This window comes from Canis aureus, chromosome 5 (genome assembly GCF_053574225.1).
Source record: "Canis aureus isolate CA01 chromosome 5, VMU_Caureus_v.1.0, whole genome shotgun sequence".
NCBI classification, from domain to species: domain Eukaryota; kingdom Metazoa; phylum Chordata; class Mammalia; order Carnivora; family Canidae; genus Canis; species Canis aureus.
In genome coordinates, this window is record NC_135615.1 from 19830152 (window position 1) to 19854518 (window position 24367).

At 37.1% G+C, this 24367-nt stretch overlaps 1 protein-coding gene across 3 annotated transcripts in view; it reads right to left on the reverse strand.

Annotated features, from left to right (window-relative positions):
• MRC1 (mannose receptor C-type 1) overlaps positions 1-24367 on the reverse strand; it is a 95940-nt gene that overhangs the window by 62710 nt on the left and 8863 nt on the right. For all 3 annotated transcript variants that reach the window (XM_077897042.1, XM_077897043.1, XM_077897041.1), the window contains 5 exons: positions 19841-20242; positions 15908-16081; positions 11160-11324; positions 3489-3602; positions 161-307 (listed from right to left, as the gene is read on the reverse strand). In XM_077897042.1, the coding sequence (XP_077753168.1) occupies positions 161-307; positions 3489-3602; positions 11160-11324; positions 15908-16081; positions 19841-20242 (1002 nt within the window). The remainder of the gene's footprint in view (positions 1-160; positions 308-3488; positions 3603-11159; positions 11325-15907; positions 16082-19840; positions 20243-24367) is intronic.

Consider the following 24367-nt stretch of genomic DNA (forward strand, 5'->3'; position numbering starts at 1 on the left):
TTACTAGTAACCAACAAAAAGAAATTCCATAGGGATATCATTACGTTTACTCCATAAATTATCAACAAAACCTGTCATTTCACACAGTTATGGCTAGACTATAAGTTTTCTTCTTTAAAATACAATATTTTATACACTTCAGATCAAATAGATCACTTACCTGAGGGAATCACAAAAGAATTCAAAGTTGTGTTGCCCTTTTTACAAATATAGCCTAGTCTCTGAACACATTCCAGATTTTCCCATTTAGCATTTTTCCCAGGATTTAGGGACACACAGCTTTTTCCAGGTTCTGCTGATGGACTTCCTTTGGGGAAAAGGAAAAATCAAAGTGGATTATCATAGGTTTTACAAGCAGATAGCCCCCACAATGGCACGGCTTCATCCTTGGTATTTAATGGATCCCATTCTGTCACTGGCTTCACATTCACCAAGAAATCTTTACTGACTGCAGAGAAAAGACATGTTGGGTGTCTATTTCTTTTCTTGTCATTGGATCATTCCAATGTTTAAAATGTTGATTATACAAATTTACTTCTTTGAAACAACTTTTTTCACAATATCAACAATAAAGCTAGACCATATAATCTTGAACAATCTTCATGTTGGGTTTCGTGATGTATAACCAAGAGATATCTAACAAAATGCAAAACACATGATGTTCCAAACCAGTCATATTGAACACTGTCAATACCTACCAAAAATCTAAGTAATGCTAACTGTGAGGAGCAAACTAGAGAATTTCTGAAAGTGGGAATCTTTCTCCAACAAGAGAGAGAAAGACAGCAATGAGGAGAAAGACAAGGGGAAAGGGAGCTTGAGGTGCAACATGACATGGGAAATGCTGATAAGATACACCCCCAAACTAAGACTCTTCCTCAAGATTTTCTACCCAGCCTACTGAAGATTTTTAACGACTAACCCTTCATCCCATATCTTACAGAAAAGTGATAAAAGAACCAGATAAAGTCAACTTCAGGGATGCAATGGATACATGCATTGATGCCCATATTTCTCATGCTTTTTCACTAGTTAATATTCTGCAAACTAGCACTCCATCTCTCACCTGAAGACAGGGTGATGAGCCACATTGTGTTAATGGCTCTGTTTTGTGACCTCTGACATGTGTATAACCTGGACCTGGACCTCACTTTGCCTTCTTTCTAGATGGGAATCATATCACCTGCTCCATAAAGCTTTTGTCAAAATTTTTTGAAAGTTGTGGAAGAGCACACAAAGAAAGACATTGTTAGTGATGAGGACTTTAACATATCAATCAGTAGTGATGAGGACTTTAACATATCAATCAGTTGTCTTTCAATGGCTACCACAGTTCTATATTTGAATTCACACTTCTACATCATTTGTGTAAAATATCCTCACTTAAACTGTGAATGTATTTCAATAGACACATTATTACTTGGTAAGTACTCAATTGAATGCTTGATCAAATAATTCATGCAATGACAGCTTCTACTATTCCAAAAGATTTCTGGTTTTAGTTTGAAGAAACTCTCATTATTTCAGAAGGGATTTAACCTTGCAGCTACTACTTCTCAGGAATTTGGTTTAACAAAGAGAGAATTTTTCTTTTCCTTTCTCAACCATATTCCAATTTCATTCCTTACTTTCACTGAAGTTAACCTCTCAATTTTCTTACTGAACTCTTGGAATGCAAGTGGTTAAATATTACAATAATTATTCCAAAATTGCACAATAAAGTGACTTGCCTAAGATGCAATAATAAGCAGCAAAGAATATACTCTAGTTCCTTAAAAAAAGAAAAAAAGATTGGGGCACCTGGGTGGCTCAGTGGTTGAGTGTCTGCCTTTGGCTCAGGTAGTGATCCCAGGGTCCTGGGATCCAGTCCCGCACAAAGCCAGGAGACTGCTTCTCCCCCTGCCTATGTCTCTGCTTCTCTCTGTGTATCTCTCATGAATAAACAAAATCTTTATTTAAAAAAAATCATTATTATCTAAAGATCTGATTGAGCCTAATTGGCATTCTCCAATTTAATCTGAGTAGGCAGGCAAATCAAATCCTCATCCACAAAAAGGACATTTTATATTCCCTTGCAGTAATGTTTAGTTCCCACATTGTAAAGGAAAATAAAGCCAATTCTAGGACAGCCCTGTAAATATGCACTGAAGGAATGCACTGGAAGTGGAATTTCATAGTAAAAGCCAGTCAATTTAAACCAAAATGTATCCTCTAAAATTTCCCTCTTGTGTTTTAGCATCTATTCTGAATATCCTTCCTTCCTTCTTTTCTTTCTTTCTTTCAAGTTTTCATTTTCTCTAAATACCATAAATCAGTAATACAGAAGAGTTTAATTTCCTAAGCCAAATGCAAAAACCATTCAGTGGCTTTTAAGAAAGCAGTCTGACCATATGAAGGAACACTGTATCATTACTTTCTCATAGCAGAACTAGTAAATGAAAATGTGACTCATCCTTTCCCACATCCATGGCATTCAGTAATCATTAATTATTGTACTTTTTGCTAATAAACCAACATTAATTAGTACAGGGGTATGGGTGGAGAGTTCTGAATCACACTTGATAGAGCACCTCAAGCAGCTACTAATGGTTGGCATTTGTGAATAAGATAAAAGTTTTTTTTGTCATCATTGGTCCTTTTTTATTTTCTCTGAATGATTGCCATGTATGTAAAACACATTTATTATTTAGCCTCCTTTATGTTCTGTTACCTGTATGTTATGAAAATGTAGACATAATTAGTTCACAGCATTTTCTGTCCTCCAAAAAATTTGACAGCTGTTGAAGTCTTGGTCATCCCCCAATAGCATTTCTTTATAATTAAACCACAAATTGCCAACGAAACTGGTAATGAATTATTATATTACCTTGGAATATTATCATCTGTCTGAAATATTATTTTAATGCAGCTCTATTAGATTAACAACAGGAAACAATGAAGTTAAGATCATTATAACAATGACAATCAGAGCAAATATCACAAATATCTCAGGGCTCAAGATAATGAGAAATTTTCCAGCCCCAAATAATCCACACTCACTTAAATATGTGTGTGTAAATATAAATAAATACATATAAAGTCTTTGAATATATAATATAGCATTATATAGTATATATCTCATAAATATACATTTTATATATAAGCATTTTCAACTGGAACATTGTAAAATTAGAAAATTTGATTTTGAATATAATACCTAGCCAATGAAGAATACTCAGAGAATATATATACACTTTAACAGTGTCCTGTATTGATTGGTGTCACAATCCTTCCAGACAAATCCATATCCCAGGAGCCATAAAAACTTTATGGTTTTAGTATACACAAATCTAGTTGGCAGATTTCAAAGCAACATGAGAAATGGACTATATTCGGTAAAGTTTCCCAATTCTTTTCTTTGAGCTCTACATGTGAGATGATGAAGATCCCCATGGTATCCAGATAAATTAAATTTAGATGAATTTATTCCCAGGCAAGCTGAACCCTACCTGGTAGCCAGTTCAAATATCGGAATGGACTGCCACCACTCCACTGCCACCCACTGTTGAAACTCAGGCTGTTAAGTCCAATCCAGAGTCCTGAGGTCAAGGAAGTAGTTAATCCTATACAAGAAAAGCAAAAACAAAACTGACATTTGGAAAAGACAATGGAATCGCATTTAGAATTAAGTGCTTGAATCAAAATGTATTTGAGAGAAATGATTAAAACACCATGCCCAACATTTCTCCTTGCATTCTCTTGAGGTAAGTACAACTACTACCTCCACTGGCTGATAAACAGAGGTGAGAGCCTAAGTAAGATTCTTAGTAAGATTCTTGGTAAGCTTCTAACCCAGATCTGACCAGGCTTTACTCTATTGTCTTGAATACTCCTATAGAATGGTATGAGTGTGCTTTTTTAATTTGGATAACACTCTATCATCAAATAATAACATTCTTACTTCACTTTTGAGTACAAATAAGTTTTTTTTTTAAAGATTTTACTTATTTATTTGAGAGAGAGAGATAGAGAGAGAGAGCAGGGGGAGGAGCAGAGAAGGATGAGGAGACTCCATGCCAAGCGCAGAGCCAGAATACGAATGTGGGGCTGGATCTCACGACCCTGAGATAATGACCTGAGCCAAAATCAAGAGTCAGATGCTTAACTGACTGAGCCATCCAGGTGCCCCAAGTGTACAAATAACATTTATTATGAATAAAATTCAAAATATTCTATCATAAAAATGTTTACTAAACATTTTGATCTATCATGCCCACAAATTATTACCTAACCTTACATTCTAGAACTTATTCTAAGAATTTTATTTTATAAAAAAAAAAAAATTTATTTTATGGCATCTTTTAAGATCCATTTTTCTCTCATTAATATTTTGCTTAAAGTCTAAGCAAAAATCTTTGGCTAACATGAACAACATTTTGTTTAGGCACTTCATAAATTGTAATTACAATGTTCCAAACTGTGTGAGGTTGGCGGGTGCTGATGTAGACTTAAAAAACAAGCCACAGGCAGCTCAGCCCTCTGGTGTTAAACACTCTCATTTGTTACTATTTATACTTTCTAAAAACCACACAGATTCTCTGTTCTCTTCACATTCTTTTTAGTTGATTACAAAGAGTTCATAAAAAATAAAACTATCCTCTGTCTTTAATAAAGTACTAAACTTAAGTTGGTATTCTTGTCAATGGCAAGAATTAGCACTTATTCTATTCAGAGCACTGCCTGTGTTCATTTAATCCTCACTAGCTATGCTAGGTGTCTCGTGACACCAAAGTGCAGACACTCCAGTTCTCCAACTGAGCTACCTCAAAGTCATTAACATTTTCCCCAATTTTTCATCAAATCATGTATGCATGCACACATTCAAGTCACCAATTCAAGTGAATAGGGGTCAAAGTGACTCAGTGCCAAATAATCAGATCTCACATTTATTGCATCCACTTCCATAAAAGTGAAGACAATGGTTTTAGAGATAATGTGACCTCATGTTGCACTCAGATTATTCAGCATCTGGCAGAGAGGCACTAGCAAAGGGCAGTCCAAATATCCACTTGAAGATATGATTAGGTTGATATTGATTAGGTAGGCTGATTGCTTAATAAACTGAACTGAATTCAATGCAGGAATTACTTACTGAAAAGTAAACTTGACTTTACTTTTCAGGAAGTAAAATAAACTCTACTGTGTGATTTTTTTAAATAAAGTGATAAAATAACAATGGGATGAAATAAAATACTGGAATGTAAAAATGGGTGAAAATGAATTCAGACTCACTCATTTTTATCAAATGTTCAAGAAAAAATGTTTGAGTTAGCACAGCTCTTACAGGCAGGTACTTTAAGTACCTTGGGAGGCATCTAGTTCAATCTCTTCATTTTACAGAAAAAGAAACCAAAGACAGAGAGATTAAGGAACTTTTAAAGTGAAGGAGATTAGCAGATCAGGATTGGAACCCAGGGTTCAATGTGGTTTCTCCAGTGGCTTCAATTCCTGCTTAAATTAATCTTGCCTGTGAGTTACTACTAATACCTTTTCTAGATAACTTTAAACATTAGAGCACCTTAAATAAACAACAGTGAACTAGACAGATATTTCCAATACATGCCCTTCCTCTCCAAACAATAGCACATGCCAGAACTCATTCCTATCACCTGCAAAGATGCAGCTTTTGGTTCTCCAAAGTTGGAATTTTACCAAAAAATAGAAATGTTTATTGTAAACTACCAAGGAGATGAGATTATCAAAAGGACAAGTCTTGAAATTTCTTTAGCCTTAAATCTCTGGGATGAGCATCATCAAGTATGATTGCAATCATCTGAAAAAATAATAATGTGATAAAAATTCATTCATATTAAATCAATTTCATAATTATTCATCTTATCAATGGTTTCTTTTTAGTTTGTTAATTATTTTTTACATGTAGTTATTTAAACTATTTTGAGTACTATTTTATTACTTAGGTCACTTTTGGATAAATGAAAGAAATCAACTTAAAAGTTCTGTCCTCCCTCATTTATGTAATAGGTAATTTGTGTCAAGAGGAAATACTTGCTTACTGGTCTGTGCATTAGAAATGTTATTCTGGGATCAACGTCATACCGACACTACACTTTATGTTAGTAATTACTTTGTTAAATACTATTGGGCACTGAATGATTTTTTTCCATAAATTATTTAAAGTTGTAGTAACCTGGAAAATAATTATCTCTATACTTACAGAGGGGTATACTACAGAAAATGATGCTGAAAGTAGCATTTCACAAATGTTAAATATAGCTATTTATTCCCTCAAATCAAATACTCTGGTATTTTTTTAATTGTTATTAAGAAAATAAGCATTTCTAAGCTTTTAAAACTATAAGTAATTCATGGACCATAGGAAGAATTAAAGTAGATTTTGTCTGAGATGGCTTAAATTACTGTGTTTGGCAAAATGAGAAAAGAAGATAGCTTCTTATAGGAATTATCTATCCTCTGATAGCCTGAGTCTGCTCTGTGTACTTCTAGGCTTGTTTTAAAGTATTAAATTAGTAAATACTTCTTAAATCAGGGCCTAACACATAATATGTACCCAATAAATGTAAGCTGCTATTGTTATCAGTATTAGTACTCTATCTAGAATCAGGGTTGGCAAAACCTGTGATTAGAAACAAAATTCAAATTTTGTGTTAAATATATCATCACCACTTAAAGCAGATGAGCATTGTCTACAAATTTCTTTCTCTAATGTGCTTTTGTAATATCATAGAGAGACCTAGGGTTGTTTTTTGTTGTTGTTGTTGTTTTTAGCATTACTATACAAAGTATCGATTCCACACACTGAACTTTTTAATGCTTTATTTTTCTGCATGTGCATTGTCTGAAATGGTTATGCACCTATTTTTGAACCTAGTTATAACAGAAGATGCATTCACGTCCAATGTTATCCTTCCCTTTCATCTTTCCTGTACTGTGGTCCAATTCACTTTCCAACCAGCACCAAGAACAATCAGGGAAACAAGCCAACTTTCACTTCCTACAGCTTATTTCAGTTCTGTAAACCCTAACCTGGCACATATGCTGTTATAACTCTGATTCAGAAATTGAAGGATAAATAGCTTTCCAGCAGAAGTTGAGGATGATGCAATGATCATAAATGATATAAGAAGTTGCCGGTGGGCAGACGCAATAAGCCCTGCACACAAGGGGAAATCAGATCACCATTTTAAACTAAATTCACCAGAATGATTTGTTGATACTTAAATTAAGGATTCTCTTTAGTGATTTGGAAATCACCAGATCCTGGCTCATTTCATGAGTAGGACCGGGACAGAGCAAATGGAAAGATAGTGGGCAGCTCCAATCCAACTGTTTTCTTAACAGGAGGTATTAGGCAAATTTCTAGCTTCTTCCTTTTATTTCATCTATAATATGGAGACATTTAAAAGTTTGGTATGAGCTTTAGAAATAAAGCCCAGTGTCTGGCACACAGCAGCTGATCAATACATGACAGCTCAATGGATCTGAGTCATAAAAACGGTTTACACCTTTTAAAAAAAATGTTATTTACACTGCTTACAGTCCTCACATGGAATAAATCTTATTTTGAAAGTATAACTATTTATGGGTATACATTTTTTTCCTTTTAGTGGCATATTACCTCAAATGGAGTAGATCTACAATTCTTCACTCACACCATTATTTTCCAGATTCTTTCCTACTACCTCCCAATGAGTCCTGAATGCCATGACTATCTTCCCTTCAAAAAACAAAGTTCTGTTTTACTTTATGAATTCCCCTTTAGACCTTCCCCCCCATCTGTGATATTTCTGACTTAAAGAAAAGCAGGAAATGCTACAAATCTCACTAGTGAAATCATTCTCATCCAGATTTCAGTTAAAATTTGCTGACTAAAATTCCGGAGGCTTGGATAAGATTCAAACAAGTATCTGAGGTGAACTCGGCCTCTGAGCCTCTTAGCGCCTGTCTGCGCTCCTGAGGGACCCAAGAATAGCACTGGCTGATTAGGAAAGCATTTCCTGATGCCGGAGCTGGAGCCGCTGCACTCATATCACCCCTTGCCTCCATGCAGCTGGTAAGGCAGGTAAAAAGTCACCTGCATTCTGTACCTTGGCTTCCAGAAAGCCAGAAACCAAGTAAAACTTGGTAGAGTCTAGATAATACAACGCAGAGTCCCTTAAAAAAAAAAAAAAAGCCAGCTCAAATCATTTCAACTTTTTTTTTAAGTTTTTATTTTAATTCCATACATCACCCTCTGCTCATCACCACGAGTGCCCTTCTTAACCCCCATCACTCATTCTCCCCATAACTCCCATCCTCTGGCCACTGGTACCTAGCAGTGCGTTCTCTGTGATTGAGGCTGTTCCTTGGTTTGCCTCTCTCTCTCTCTCTCTCTCTCAATCTCTCCTCTTTGCCCTTTGCTCATCTGTCTTGTTTCTTAAACTCCACATATGAATGAAATCATTTGGTATTCATCATTCTCTGACTGACAGAAACCACTTCACCTCTGATAGTTTTCTCTCACCCAGGCCAGCTCACACAGAAAACACCTGACTTGTCTGATGTCATCTTTTCTCTTCCTTGATCATCTACATGAATTTAGTTTTGTCTCCGTCCATGCTTTCTGCCCTGATTTTTATACATGGTCGTAAATATTAATCACTCTGATACTCTGCCCTGATACTAGGAAGGCCTCCCAGACCAACATGAAACAGAATAACTGAGGAGACATGAGGCATAATTCTTTCTCTGAGTTTATGAACACACAGGTCAGGTTGCTTTTCTACTATTGGTCTCGGTCATAATAACAGAAATAAAATGGTCAATTGCTGTCTGTACTGAAAAGAGACCATTAATAAATGCTAAGCTTGGCACCCCACTATTATTGCAAGAAAGATTCTATTACAGTGGAGCAGCTCATGATTCAGTTCTCAGGAATGGAGGAAGAGTAGAAAAATGCATTTCATGGGGCTCCTGGGAAGCTCAGTCAGTTAAGTATCTGCCTTCAGCTCAGGTCATGATTCTGGGTCCGGGGATCCAGCGGGCTCAGCGGGGAGTCTGAGTCTCCCCTGCTTATATTCTCTCTCTCTCTCTGTCAAATAAATAAAATCTTTTTTAAAAAAATGCATTTCACAAGGCTGTGCTAAATAAATGTGTGTTACCTCTTTTCTCCAAAAAGAGAATGGAATAAACATCTTCTAATTCAATTAAAAATAATAATAACTTACAGGGGAAATGTGTTCCAGTCATTGAAGACCTATCATCCAAAAAGAGAAAAAAAGGCCAAGCTGGGGACATGTTCCATCCCTTGTATTGGTTTACACATACTCCCCCCTTTAACAGATGATGTGACTGAGGCCCAGAAGCTTCAAAGCTTCGAAGAGCTGAGACCCAGGCTGTCTGGCTCCAGAGTTTACTCTCTCTCTCTCTACTCCTACCTTCTGCTGCCTGGTGGCTAGTCAACTAGACTGTGTAGGCATTGCTGACACAGCAGGCACTAACACAGTGGTCCCTCAACCACTTGCCCCAGAAGTACCTGGAAGGTTGACAATATGTAGACTCCTGGGCCCCACATAACAGCTACTGATCTAGCATCCCTGGCATTCATGCCCATGTATCTTCATTTTAACAAAGTGGCCCAATGATTCATATGCAACTTTACATTTATGAACCACTGCATTAACCATCTTCTTGCCATAAACTGACCACCTGTCCACACATGAGGCTGAATTTCTAAATAATTACTCTTATTGTGTGACACCATCAATTGTCATTTAGCAAACATTCTTTGAGACTCTCTTCCTTGGACGTTTCTATGTGAATCTCTATGGGGGCTGAGGGACATCACTATTCATAAGACATTCCTCATTTTCAGCGATTTGCTCCTATAATCCATCCTTCACATGTCTTTAAGTTTTCTTTTTTCATGGCACTCACTAAAATTTGTATTTATCTATTTGTCTTCTGGTTCATGCTGGTTTTCCCCACTGGACTTTAAGCAACATGGAGACAGGACATGACTGGCTCTGGTCACCCTCATGTCTCTAGGACCTATCATAATACCTCACACACAGATACCAGCCACCTGGTTGAATAAATGAATAAGAAATAACAAATGAATGTATTTATAGTCTTGTAGGGGAAGTGAGGCATATACATACACAGCTATTATAAAAGTAGTAAACAAATAAGAGAAATGCAGATAGAAATGAATAAAATTGCATTTCACCTGTATGAAATTTGGGGATTCCAGGTATAAAACAGCATGGGAAAAGATATGGCAATGAGAAAGTATTAGATAAAGATGAGAGACCCAAAATTCTTCTGTCAAGACTGCAAAATACCTAAAGGAGAACAGCAGTCAGGGAAGAGCCGTCAGCCTCTAAATGCCAGGCAAAGGTGTTAATTATTTGATAGGAAATAAACAGCCATGATGGCTTTTTTGAACACGATAGGCATAGGATTAGAGATATATTAATCTGGTAGCAGTGTCAGGGTGAACTAGAACTGCTCCTAATCTCTCGGCTCCCCAAGTGTGGACTTCAGAAGCTAAAACAAATAGTTTGATCTCAAGCAAACACTGGTTCTCTTCCCATCTTCACAATCCTATAAGAACAAATGCTTAAAAAACAAACACATTGTGGGATAATGTGTAAATAAGGCCTGAAAAATCAGTAGAGTCTGGGAGTTTGAGAGGCAGGAAGTAAAAAGGACTCCAAGTTTCAGAGCTGCTCTTGACTCATCCCTGCTTGTGGCAAGAACATATGATATACTTCCTTCTCTCCTTTTGAATTCCGTGATGCTGATGGAAAATCTTTGGCTTCAGGTTAGATCTGGAATGCTTGACCAGCATAGTACCCCTGCCATGTCCAAGAACATCACTGACTGATTGTGATGCCTTCTACTCTGAGCCCAGGTCAATTCTCAGAATCCTTCTCAACACAGGTTCTTGAAACTGTCATAATTGATGGAAGAAAGTTTGCTCCTGAGACAAAACCTACTTGCCATTCCGGGGGGCAAATCTATCCTACCCTTGTAATACCTGCTCAGGACTGGCTCTCTCCTGATGTCTATAATCAGATGCACCATCTGCTTTTAAGCTAAACTAGATAGAAATAAAATCAGCATGATCTTACAACTTTCTTTTCTTTACCCGTCATTACCTGTCAGGTATGTTTGCTCATGTATCTCCGTGATACTCAAGAGTTCAGCACTCTGTTGTTGGCAGCTCCTCCTCGCCTGATGCCAAGTTAAAGCAGATTTGGAGTTTATCTGGTAGGAAATGCCAGTCAGCGGGTCTTTATTCCATAAGCTTTCACTGCCCTCAACTGTAAGAGAAGTCAATGGAATTGGCTGCATTAGGCATAAAAAGACTTTCAGAAAACAATATTTTTAAACAATTCTAATAGCATTTTTGTCTGAAATATATTTATTTTCTTTTCTCTTACTTATTTTAAAAGCACCTGTGAGATTTTCTTCACGCCTTTGATAGAGAAGGAGAGTTTTCAAAAGATCAACCACACCTAATTTTTTTTCATCTGCCTAAGAAAGGAAAGAGAGGTATTGTCTCCCTATTTTTGTGTCAAGATGTTTGGGATCAATTGAGTTGAGAAGTGAGCCAATGCAAAAACTAAGAATAGAGATGCCAGCCCAAACTCCTGGGGAAATGTGGGGAAAGAGAATATATGTATCTTCTCTCAGGAGGTGAATATTTTGCCTGGACATTCTATTTGGGTCTTCTCAGACCAAAGGCATGGGTGTTAGAAGGCAAAGTCGTGGACTCTACCTGTATCCAGGCAGTGGCACTCACTAGTTTGTCCTTAGTTTTAAAGTCTTTTTCCCATCTCTAGAATATATTAAATTTATGTAGCCCCAGCCAGTAGTAGATGGTTAGTTTTCCTTCCTTTAGAGTAAAAAATAATTCTTTGAGCTTATTTCTGCCTTTGCTGTTTTACAATTCCCAATATACTCTATAAACTTAGTTATACTTTATGAAAGGCCAAGAGTAGAGACTGATAAATATTATTTGTAGTGTGTTACCTACAAGATGTTTGGCAAATTAGTCAACAAATGAAATATTTCTGTGTGCTTCATGTTATGAAAATGTCCCTTTTTTCTCTCTCTCTCTCTTTAAAAGATTATATTTATTTGAGAGAAAGAGAGCAAGAGAGGGAGAGCATAAGCATGGGGGGAGGGGCAGAGGCAGAGAGAGAAGCAGACTCTGCTGTGGAGCAGGAAGGAAACCTGATGTAGGGCTCAATACCAGGACTGCAAGATCATAACCTGAGCTGAAGGCAGATACTCAATGGACTGAGCCACCCAGGTACCTCCCTCTTCTCTTTTTAATAATATAAAATTCTATTTACAAATCCTAGGGAGTAATAATTTCTTCACTTATTCCTAAGGAAGAGGAGGAATCATGTAACTTCCCAAATTTTCTGAGAAGTGTTCAACCTGCCAAGAAGTTGGCCAGTTTCCCATAAGCATATAACCTACGCTGCCATGAATCTTTGTATGTGACAAGGAAGTAACCTTTTTCATACACATACCACATAATGTGATATGAAACTTGTGGTTCTATGAAACATCAAAGAGGAAGAAAAACAGATAAAACTTCATTTGGGCAACAACATAGAAATTTCTATGTTGGGGATCCCTGGGTGGCTCAGTCATTTAACATCTGCCTTCGGCCCAGGGTGTGATCCTGGAGTCCTGGGATCGAGTCCTACATCAGGTTCCCTTTGCCTGTGTCTCTGCCTCTCTTTCTCTATCTCTGTCTCTCATGAATAAATAAATAAAATCTTTAAAAAAAAGAAATTTCTAAGATGTTTTCATTATAAAATGACTATATATTTACATAAAGATAAATTTGAATTGATAATGTTAAACTTAAATGATCAATGATCATGATGTGGGGCACCCGGGTGGCTCAGTCAGTTAAGCATCTGCCTTCAGCTCAGGTCATGATCCTGGGTACATACCCTGTACCCAGATTCCTGCTCAGTGGGGAGTCTGCTTCTCCCTCTCCTTTTGCCCTTCCCCCTGCTTGTGCTTCTCTGTCAAATAAACACATAAAATCTTAGAAAATATAAAACAAATGATCATGATCTGAGATCTTACTAGTTCTCAGATTCTTCTCCACTAAGTGAGACCATCCATTCACATGAGACTGGTTTAAGGGTTATTTGAAGATGGAGATGTTTTAAATACATATTTTTAGAAATTTGGAGATCTAATACGGTAAACAATGTGAGACTTCTTTTTAAAAAGAAGGGATTATTTTCTTGCCCAGAAATGGAAGTAAGAGATATACATGATCAAAGAAGGAAATGTGATTTGACTCTTCTCTTCATTTAAAGAGTATATTTTGCACTGTAGATCAAGGAATTAAAATCTATTTCCCAATGAATATATAGGTTTGCTGACTCTACACCTCCCCATATCGTTCAAATTCCCACAGTAAACCAGTACAACTGATGTGGAAAGCTAAAGTTGCAAGCTCTGGAGAACTGAGAGAAAGGGTCTTTTCCTTTTCCTGTTCTCATGATACTTTAAAATAAATGTCTAAACAGAAGGAAAACATTACAATAAACAACACAAAGGACAATGAAGATTAGGTCAATAACTGGTACCTTATCTTCCTGTATTAAACCTGCTAGTTGAAGGCTAATATTTACAAAAAAAATGCTCTTTTGAAAGGAACACAAAGTAAGGAAAAAAAGTAGATTGGGAAATCACAAAGCCCTTTAAGAAAGGCATGAATGTATTAAATGTGCTTTAAATTTTTAATGCACACTAAAGTCAAACAATTTTTTAAATTTCCTATAGTTATTTTACTTTTACATTTACCAACTACACACACACACACACACACACACACACACACACACACTGGTTTTGAAGACATAAATTAGAAGTAACAAGACTAAAAGATTATTCAAGAAAATACTCAGGATACCCCTCCAACACACATGGATCCCAAGGTCGTGAGGTTTTTTGTGTTGTTTTTTTTTGTTTTATGATTAGTGACTAGTCATTTGTCTTCCATTTAATGATTGACTAAATCATACATACATCCAACAACTAACTCCTTCATCAATATCACTTAAGTGCAAGATGCTGTAGACTCATGAAATCCACACCTCCAAGAAATTCCTTGATAACAGATTTATAAAATACCATTTCTACTAAGTAAAGGTGAAAGACACTCCTCAATCATTGGAATACAAGCATTACTTTATCTTAGGGGAAAAATATCTCAATTCCAACAAAAAAAGACATCTAATACAGAGGTCAGACATCTATTAACTTTTCGTGGGAATCAAACTTCTGAAAATTGTTATAAGAGGCAGATACAATTACTTCACCCAAGAACAAGTTAGCAGCATCGCCATAAATGGGAAGCCTATGAGTTTTTGCAGATATTAGCCCAGAACATGGGAACTGCACACAGAAGAAAATTATAATACTATATGGGGCTGAAAAATAAAATTTATTTTAAGTGGGATTATAAATCTAAAAAGAGAAATAAGCATGATTCTTAGGATTCTGGCTTTAATGTGAGACACTAAAACATTTTTAGCATTATTAATTTATTTGTTATTATTTTTATTAATATTACATTCATAATTAATTATTAATTCACAATAATGCTTGTGTGTAGTTCCCAAAATTCAGTGGTAAGTGATGCTATTGCAATTCAGGTGGCCTTACAATCATCCCAGACTGCATCTGCACCTAACTCCTCTCCTGCACCCATCCCTCTGCAGGCCAGCAGGAGAAAGCTCAGGAGAATAGCACAAACAGGAGTTGCTGTGCTCTATAAAGTCTGAGGGAGCAAGAGCAAGGGTGAAGTTTAGGGGGTAGAAAAGGAAGAGGATAGCTGGCAGGAGGCTGAGGAGGGGGGGTGATAGCCCTGCCTCCTTCTTCAGTCTCAGCCTTGGCTTCCAAGGCTCTTCCACTCCCTTCTCTCCTGTACCTCAACCAGCTACACTGTTTCCTTACAGATTCTTGAGTGTGGAGAAAACACAGGAGAATTCTTATGTTCTGGCTGCTTCCTATCAATTCCATGCAATGCCACTTATTTTGTATTACTGCGTAATACGTTTTCATTTTAAAAATCCTTCAAGCATAAAAATAATCTACTTCCATTTGATTCATAGCAAGGTTAAATTAAACGACACTGTTCTTAAATTAAATTTACTGTCATTACTATTCATTACTATCACTTTCACAGGAAGGCGCCCTTTTCATTACATTGGCAAAACATCAGGAGTCCCTCACATCTCTCTAGCCCCATCAAACCACATGCTTATGGCATTGTTTAAATTTTGGTTTTGAGGAACTCCTGGGTGGCTCAGTGGTTGAGCATCTGCCTTTGGTTCAGGGTGTGATCCCGGGTCTGGGGATCGAGTCCCGCATCAAGCTCCCTGCATGGAACCTGCTTCTCCCTCTGCCTGTGTCTCTGCCTCTCTTTCTATGTCTCTCACGAATAAATAAAATCTTAAAAAAAAAAATCTGGTTTTGATCTATGGTTTAATAAAGGTAAGTCCCAACGGTGACAGTATTCAGTATATATAGCATCAGCATAATTTGCCCTAAAGTCTTAAAAAATAACAGATAGAACAGTAATAGTTGAAGGAAAGAAGCAGTTGATGGAAATAAAGGAGTCATGTATGCAGCCCAGGGCTGAGAAGTCAGAAGATCTGTGTCCTGGTCTTCAGCCAATATGGATCACTTTCTCCATTAGAAAGTGGGGACAATGATATCTGTACAGGGTTGCAGTGGAGTGTGACAAGATGATAAGTGGGAAATAACTTTGAGAGAGAACGTAGTCCCAATAAACACAAGGTCTTATCGCCATGTTGCTGTACTAAATGTGGCAAATTTTCTTGACGACAACACTACTTACATTTCAATGGACAATATCCAAATAGCTTGTCTGCGTCATAATCTGCGGTGGTTCCACACCAGAGCCATCCATCTGATCGCCCAGCACTTGTGCAATCTGCATACCACTTGTTCTCAAACTTGAATGGAAATGCACATGCTGCCCCATTGGCATTGCCCAGCAGTGTGTACATGTCTAGAAGAGACACATTGACCACACTTAGAATGTAAGTCAATCTTCTGAACGGTGGCTTTGCAATAAGAAAAATGCCGAGGATGGGTCTTACTCTTCTGATCACATTTAATGTTCCCACACAGGGAATTCATTTCTCTTTCCCTTCTCTCTGTACCCCAGTCCCTTTCTGAGTACACACAGCTGTCTGTGTTAGGAACAACTCTAGTTCCACTTCATTTCTGCTGTCTTTTAGGACAGATTTTCCTCTTTCCTCATGTTAGGCAAAAGTAGTCAGCTCTAGTGACACCTGCCTTGACTTCTGCATTTTCCCTCAAACAGAGAAGAGGCTATCCTTCCTCTTGCTTGGTATCACAGAATTACTGAATCTCTACATTGAAAAATAACATTCTAGCTGTGTAACTCTAACGCACAAATCCCCTCCTACCACTTCCTGTCAAGCCAGCCTCTACTGGAGTCCCTCAACAATGACTATGAGGAAGGGTCAGAATTTGAACATAACTCTCTAATCCACATCATAGAAAGAAAGCACTCAAAACCATTGGATACCATTTATAATCAATATTTGTCCTTCTTAAAACTGAATTCAAACAGAGCAAAATGGGAAGCTCTGAGCTTACCTAGAAAAGAATACTGAAATAAAAAAATCATTGTTGATTATGGTTTGGCTTAAGCCAAAGAATTAGAGAAGCTCATATCTCCACTGACAACCACACCACTCCTCTAACTGCATTCTTCAAAATGTTTACTGTCTCTGTCCCTGTAAAGACACCGCCCCCCCCCCCCCCCGCCCCGGGAAAACAATAACCCTCTATAGGGTAGTATTTTGCCTATTGCCACCTGATGATACTCAGAATTTGTCCTAAATAAAAATACTCTTTTCTTCATTAAGTTTTGTAGATTCATGACTTTAAAAGGAGTCCCTAAAAGATATCTCAAAATCCGATTTAGACAATATAAAATGTATAAAACGTAGCACAACACCTAACAAATATTAAAATTGTAATTCATGCTAAGTTCCTTACTCTCTTTCCTTTCTCTTCAGTCACTGAGAAAAAAACATGGGAATTAAGGGTTGCCAGATTTGGCAAGTAAAAACAGGATGCCCAGTAAAATTTGAATTCCAGATAAATACTGAATAATTTAATACCATTATATCCTAAGTTTAGTAAGCTGTGCGACCTTTGGGATATACGTACACTAAAAAGGTATTTGTTGCTTATTTCTTTCTTTTTTTTTTTTTTTTGCTTATTTCAAACTCAAGTTGAACTGGCCTAGATTTTATCTGATAACTCTTGAAGGGTTGGTGCATGAGCCTCCTGGGGACACACATGTGTGCTCCTCAGACCAGTCCATCTGGTCTCAAGTGAGTGGGGTTACTCACTGGGAGTATTCAATGTGTGGACAAAGGTCTAGTGTGACCCAGACTAGAAGCAGGGGCTGTAGCATCCCAGGGACCTAATGGCCTTGTCCTCCACACCCAGCTGGGTGAGAACCCCATGAGAGAGGGGCCATCACCCATGACCCTGTACTCATCCAATCCTCCTGACAAACTAGGCTTATTTTCATTTACTAAAAAATTAACTTTTTTGTCAATTAGCTAGTTGTTAGGAACTTCAAAATACAGTCCTACCTTTGGTTCCACTATATTACAGGACCAGTTCTCCAACTCATATATTGTATAAGGAACATGCTGGATTTAGATATAATTGTGCCACCCTTAATCACTGGGTATCCTGTTCCTTCATATGAAGAAAGCCTGTTAAAACCACTTCAAGACCAGCTGTACTCTTAATTAAATTAGCCAAGAAATTTTCAGGGCTGGGTTTAGAGCTCTCAATCAGAAATGGCATTTTCAGAACTAACCCTATTTATTTAAACATAGCCCTGATGAGGCCAAAAGAACCAAATTCCATTCTAGCCACTTCACTGACAAATCATAACTACCGTCAATTTTTCTTCCTATTTGGTCCAAACTCCCAGATAACAGTTTGATTCTACTAAGTCTACAATTCTGATTCTCTTATTCTAAAATAATTCTTGGCCTCAGCCAGTTATCTTCCTCAAGTGTTCTTTTAGAGAGACAGATTCTATGTATACCCTCTCTACATTATCTTCAGATCAAATGTGTATACCAATGAGTAGATTCCAAGATCCCTTTGAAAGGCTAGATCTTCTAGTAGGAATAGCTTAAGCTCTGAGAGAGACATGAAGAGCAGACAAAATGTGGTCAATGGACCATCTTCATCCAACCACCGAGGTGCTCATCAAGATAATTCAATAGATTCTTAGATCTTACCCCCTATATGCTAATTTAGCTTCTGGGTAGGAGGGGAACCTTGGTATCTGCACTATTAACAAGCTTTCCTGGTGATTTGTAAACATATTACAGTTTGAGAACCACTATCCCAAACCCTGTGCATCTTTTTCTCAAATAAGCAGGAGAACACAAAGGATGATTGGATTTGGGGATTGGGGTCTATGTAACTTCAGTGATATATTTTTAAATAAGAAGTCTGATGTCTTAGCACCAATCTTCCTTGTTTTGAATCCCTCAATTAGGATTATTGTGTCATCTGTAGAATTTGACTCCATCAAGTTTGGTTCACTCTTGTCTTGCTGAAGTTTTCTATTGAGTTTCTCCTGAAAGGTTATACTACTTAGGTTGCCTCACCTATAATTTCTAAAACTTCATTATGTTCATTAAGTGGCTCAGGAGAGCCTCTTTCTGAACCCTTCTTCTCATTCTTCTACAATGCCTACCCTCCCTCCTCTTTATAAAAAAGGAAAATGGAAAGCTTATGGCCTTAGAAAGAGCTGAACTTCCCAGCTCTGATTAGCTACGGCAACTAGCTAATCAACCAATCTTTGTAGCCTCAGGAACATAGTAATTTTGGAAACAGGTAATCTCTCATCCCAAAAGGCAGGCTATTCCTCTGACTCTGAGGTTGTTCTAGATAACACTTCCAAATAACCAAGTGTCCAAACCTGGAATGTGGTTATCATATCATCCGACACAAGAAGGTTTTGTAAAAGGTTTCAGTTCTGTTTTATTTGTGTTATGTTGTTTCTGTGCAGCCACCAGAGAATGAAATTTGGCCAAGATAAAACTAAATACTCTGGTTTTATTTAACCTTCAAGAGCTTAAGGAACCAACTTCATATAAAATTATTTTCTACCCCACAGGTGCTATCACTTTCTAAAATAGCTGACTAAATATGTTACATGTAATTTGCAAGCTAATTCCTTAGATGTTCTAATCTTGTGATTATTATATTTTTTAATGCTCATAAGGGGACAGAGAAACATTTAGAAATTTAAGAGATCAAGAAATGCCAAGCTTTCGTTTTAGGCAATTTGACTCGAGAAAGAATGTTGTTCCATGTGTCATTCTCTAGGGAAACATAAACCAAAGGAAAAGAAACATCTGGTTAGATTCATTTATCACAATAACCAAATAATGTCAAATGGGAAGCTTCTGGTCAAAGACTACAGTGCAAATTCATTTCTAAGAATTGCAATCCATAACTTAAAAAATATTTTAAAAAGTTAAAAAAACACAAAATAGTCATTCCATTAATTATAAATAGCTAAAGTATCATTCACTGTCATTTATTTATAGAACGTAGAATAGTCTAAAACACAACCAATTAATAATTCTAGCACAGACTAAACAATAATATACTTATTTTCTTGAATTAGATTCCAGCTATAAAGATGAGAAAAACTTGACAGAAAGGCAAGACATTCCATGCTTCTTACCTTCATAACCTCTGGAGCATAAGTCATCTGTAGTTCCATAGACTTTCCATCTGCTCCATAAACCAGAACCCTTGTAAAGCATAATATTCTTTTCTTGTTTATTGCCATAATTAAAAAATAAATCTTCTCCCTTGATGCCCAAAAGTGTGTCATTTTTGCACTCCCATTTCTGAAATTCGCTCTTCGGGTCACAGGCATACAGAGTGACAGCAACCCAATCAGTTTTTGATGGCACCCCCAAACATAATTTAAAAGCAATACTCATAATCCGGGATTCAGACACCCATCGAAATTTCTGTGCTTCATTGTCCTGGTTGCAAGTAGCTGTTTGGACTGCACTGGGACTTACTGCTTCCACACAGCGCTTGTGATCTTCATTGTATATTAAAAATTGCCTAGTGTCTGTTTAAAAAAAGTAATAAGAAAACATGCTTAAGTGGATACATATGACAAATAATATTTTTGGTCAAGATTCCCAACGTTTTTATTTCCATAAAACTCATGATCCCAGGAGAAGGGGAGAAGTGGACTCTACCTGGGCCAGCTCTGCTCCCTCTGCTCCAGGCGGGGAGGAGGGTGGTGCAGGAGACCCAGAGCGGGAGTGTCCTTGAGGCTAGGGGAGAGACTAGGGGGAGAGGCTCTCCCTGGAGAACACAGGGCCCCCAGCAATCGGCTGGAAATCCTGAAGACTTCCTAGTTCATTACAGGGAGCATTACAAAAAGGTTTGCCTTAAATGCACACAAATTATAGTAGAGTAAGCATAAAAGGAAGATAACAGAGAAAGAAATAACATGCATTTGAGAAAAGACAATTTAGAAATATATCCAGGGGATCCCTGGGTAGCTCAGCAGTTTAGCACCTGCCTTCGGCCCAGGGCATGATCCTGGAGACCTGGGATTGAGTCCCACATCAGGCTCCCTGCATGCTTCTCCCTCTGCCTGCCTGCCTGTCTGTCTGTCTGTCTCTCTCTCTCATGAATAAATAAAATCTTTTAAAAAAGAAAAGAAATAAATCCAAAAAGCAGTAAAATTAAATATATGTGTACCCTGGAATAGAATTTTGAAGTCTGATTCAACCCTACTCTCTTTGAGATAAAGGAAATACACACATAATTATTCTAATTACAACATTAATGAAGCTTTTCTGTAACTTAAAAAGTAATTTTATTTTAGGAAATGTTACTTTTATGTCCAGCCAATCTTTGAACTAAGTGCTTTCTGGATAGCCCTACAAGAGCAGTGTTTTGTTTTGTTTTCCCTTGCAACAATAGGTAACTTAGAGATATAGCACTGAGATAGAAGTTAGTATCTGTTATATAATTTTAACTTTCATTTTATTGGCATACTCAAGCTAGCCTTTGTATAACAAAAAGAAACAATGAATTTGTCAAATTCACAGTAAAGTTTAATTAAGTATATACATCCTTACTTCATTTGAGGTAATATTTTTTAGAATAACTACAAATAACAGTGTTGTTTTATACTTACAACTTGGGACTGGTAATGTAAATAAATATATGTGGATGGCTTATACTTATCGTACAAAGCTGCTAGCTGGCAAAACTGAACTTCCATTTTGCAAAAAGAAAAAAGAAAAGAAAAGAAAAAAGAAAAGAAAAAAGAAAGAAGAAAGAAAGAAGAAAGAAAGAAAGAAAGAAGAAAGAAAGAAAGAAAGAAAGAAAGAAAGAAAGAAAGAAAGAAAGAAAGAAAAGAAAGAAGAAAGAAAGAAAGAGAAAGAACGAAAGAAAAAGGAAGGAAAGATGGAAGGAAGGGAAGAAGAAGGAAGAAAGAAAAGAAAAAAGAAAAGAAAGAAAAGAAAAAAGAAAAAAGAAAAGAAAAGAAAAGAAAAGAAAAGAGAAAAGAAAAGGATCTGGCAAGTTTCCCCGCCCCCCCCTTAAATCAAAACTGAATTCATGGAAAGGTTTTTTTCTTTTCTGTTTATTTTTTTTTTAAGAATAGACAAATGAAAAGAACTGACTTTTCATTTTATGACATAACTATCAAACATTACTTCTGAGAATTTACTAAATTCCTTCTAAGTAAGTGTTCTTTCAAAATGAGCTGCCAGTATTGCAGATATTTGAGGGTCTGACTAAATTAATTCTTTATTTTTAATCAAATCATCCCAGTGAAATGTCTTAAAGTAATAAAAGTACCACTAGCAGAGTGTACATTTACAGAACCTTTTCACAAGCCATATTCTTTTTACTGTCTCAACACTCCTGTCAGGTTAGAACCACTTACATCCTGAGATCAGTTATTGGACCATTAATTTGCCTTGAAAGTTTATTTTTCCCTGCCCTGCTCCTGCATCTGCTCTTGCCCCACACTTGTTAGAGACCTCCTGCCTCTAATCCATCTGGGTTCCTAATTTGGTGCTACTTTGAACCTTAGCCGGGCGTCCTCGGCTGGGTTTCTCATTTCTGCTGGTTTGATTTCTTGGAATTGGGACTCAATAGTCTCAATTCAGAACACCTGCTTCTGTTTGCTTCTCTGGAGTTGACATCTGTCAACTGAGTATGCAATGCCTGGCTGAAGCTCCTCCCATTTAGCTGAACTCCTTCCCAGACTTGATCTCATCTTGTTGCTGCCCATGTCCTGGTGTGACAAGATGAGTAACTTTCTGTGTTGGCAATAAAATTAAAATATTAATAATATCATGTTCTGTTTATAATAAAACACAGGACATAGGAGAGAAAAGCTTACTATGATAATTCGCCACACACAAATGTAAGTCTATGCTTTTCTATCTAAATGGTAATGAAGTCTGAAATTTTTCATATATATCTGTGAACTCAACTATATTGTCCTTTACATTTAATTTGTATGCTATTCCACCTATTGTTTTCCTATCTAGACTTATCTTCAGACAGTTTTGCTCAGTAACACCTCATAAACAGTAATATTTTCCACCCCATACTTCAGCATCATCAAACAGCCAACATTTATTAATCACAAATTCAGTCGTTCAACTAGTTGGTAACCAGATATTTAAGGTAAGGTGCTTGAAAGTCTTTATGCACAAGTAGTGTTGTTCTTCTTTTAGAGATTTTTATACTTATTTGATTTTTATTTCATGCAATTTTCATCTGCAGTTCCATCTTGATTTTTCTCTAAATATTATGGCATTTAATAAGCAAACCTCCAATCTTCCGTTTTTCATTAATGGTATCATCATCCACTAATATCCATAAGCTAAAACCCTAGGACATCCTGGATTCCCTGATTTCCTTCACTTTCTAGAACAAAAGCAGAATCTATTGGCTCTATCCAAAAATATACTGTGATAGTTAATTTTATGTGTCAGCTTGGCTAGGTCACAGTTTCCAGATATTTGGTCAAACACTGGATGCTGCTGTGAAGGTTTGTTTGATGAGATTAACATTTGAAGCTAGACTTTAAGTAGATTATCCTCAGTACTGTGGGTGGGCTTCATCCAGTCAGTGGAAGGCCTGCAAGATAACAGACTGAGGTCCCTAAAGAGAAAAAGAATTTTACCTCCAGACTGCCTTTGAACTTGGACTGCAATATCAACTCTTTCTTGAGTTTCCAGCCTGCCAGCCTACCCCTATTTTGGACTTGCCAGCCTTCACAACTGCATGAGCCAATTCCTTAAATATTCTCAAAAGATAGAAGATGATTGATAGATGGGTAGACGGATGGATGGATGGATGGATGGATGGATGGATGGATGGACGGACAGATATAGAGATACATACACATACAAACACACCCACATAACCTATTGGTTCTGTTTCCCTGGAGAACCCTGACAGATACATATACTCTAATCCATTCTTTTCTGTCTCCACAGCTACCATCCTAGACCAAGCCACCATAGTCTTACTCTGGTCTTCCTCTTAAAAATGCAAGCATCAAAGAATATAACACTTGATTCTCCCAGTTTCCTGGGTGAGATGGGCCTACTTTGCCACCTGACTCCAAACCACAAAACCTACCTCATGTAATAGGTTGTTTCTATTTAACTACATAGATTAGTCTGATTTTTTCCCCCTTTTTGCAGTCTTTTTAGTAGATTGCCTGTGATGTGCATCCCATTCTGGTTGAATGCTTATTCAACCATGAAACTGTTTTCTTTTTCTTCTAGCTTTGTGAGAGGTTTTCTAAGCTGGGAGGAGATTTTGTTTTTAACTATATCTTCCCCAAAATTTAAAACCTTCAAGAGTACACTATTGTACATAGGACAAAAATATCAGCCTCCACATCCTAGCTCCCTAGGGAGGACATGATCCTGTCTGGCTATCTCTTAGGATACCACCTTCCAGCCACAGGCCTTTCTGTTCCTCAAACACTTAATTTCCACTTTAGAAATTTCATATTTCAAGTTCCTGTCTGGCTATCTCCTAGGCTACCACCTTCCAGCCACAGGCCTTTCTGTTCCTCAAACACTTAATTTCCACTTTAGAAATTTCATATTTCAAGTTCTCTCTTCTTGGGATGCTCTTTAAGGCCCTAGTTCAAGTGTCAACTCCTTAGTGAGCAGACTATCCCAATTTTGCTCTTTTA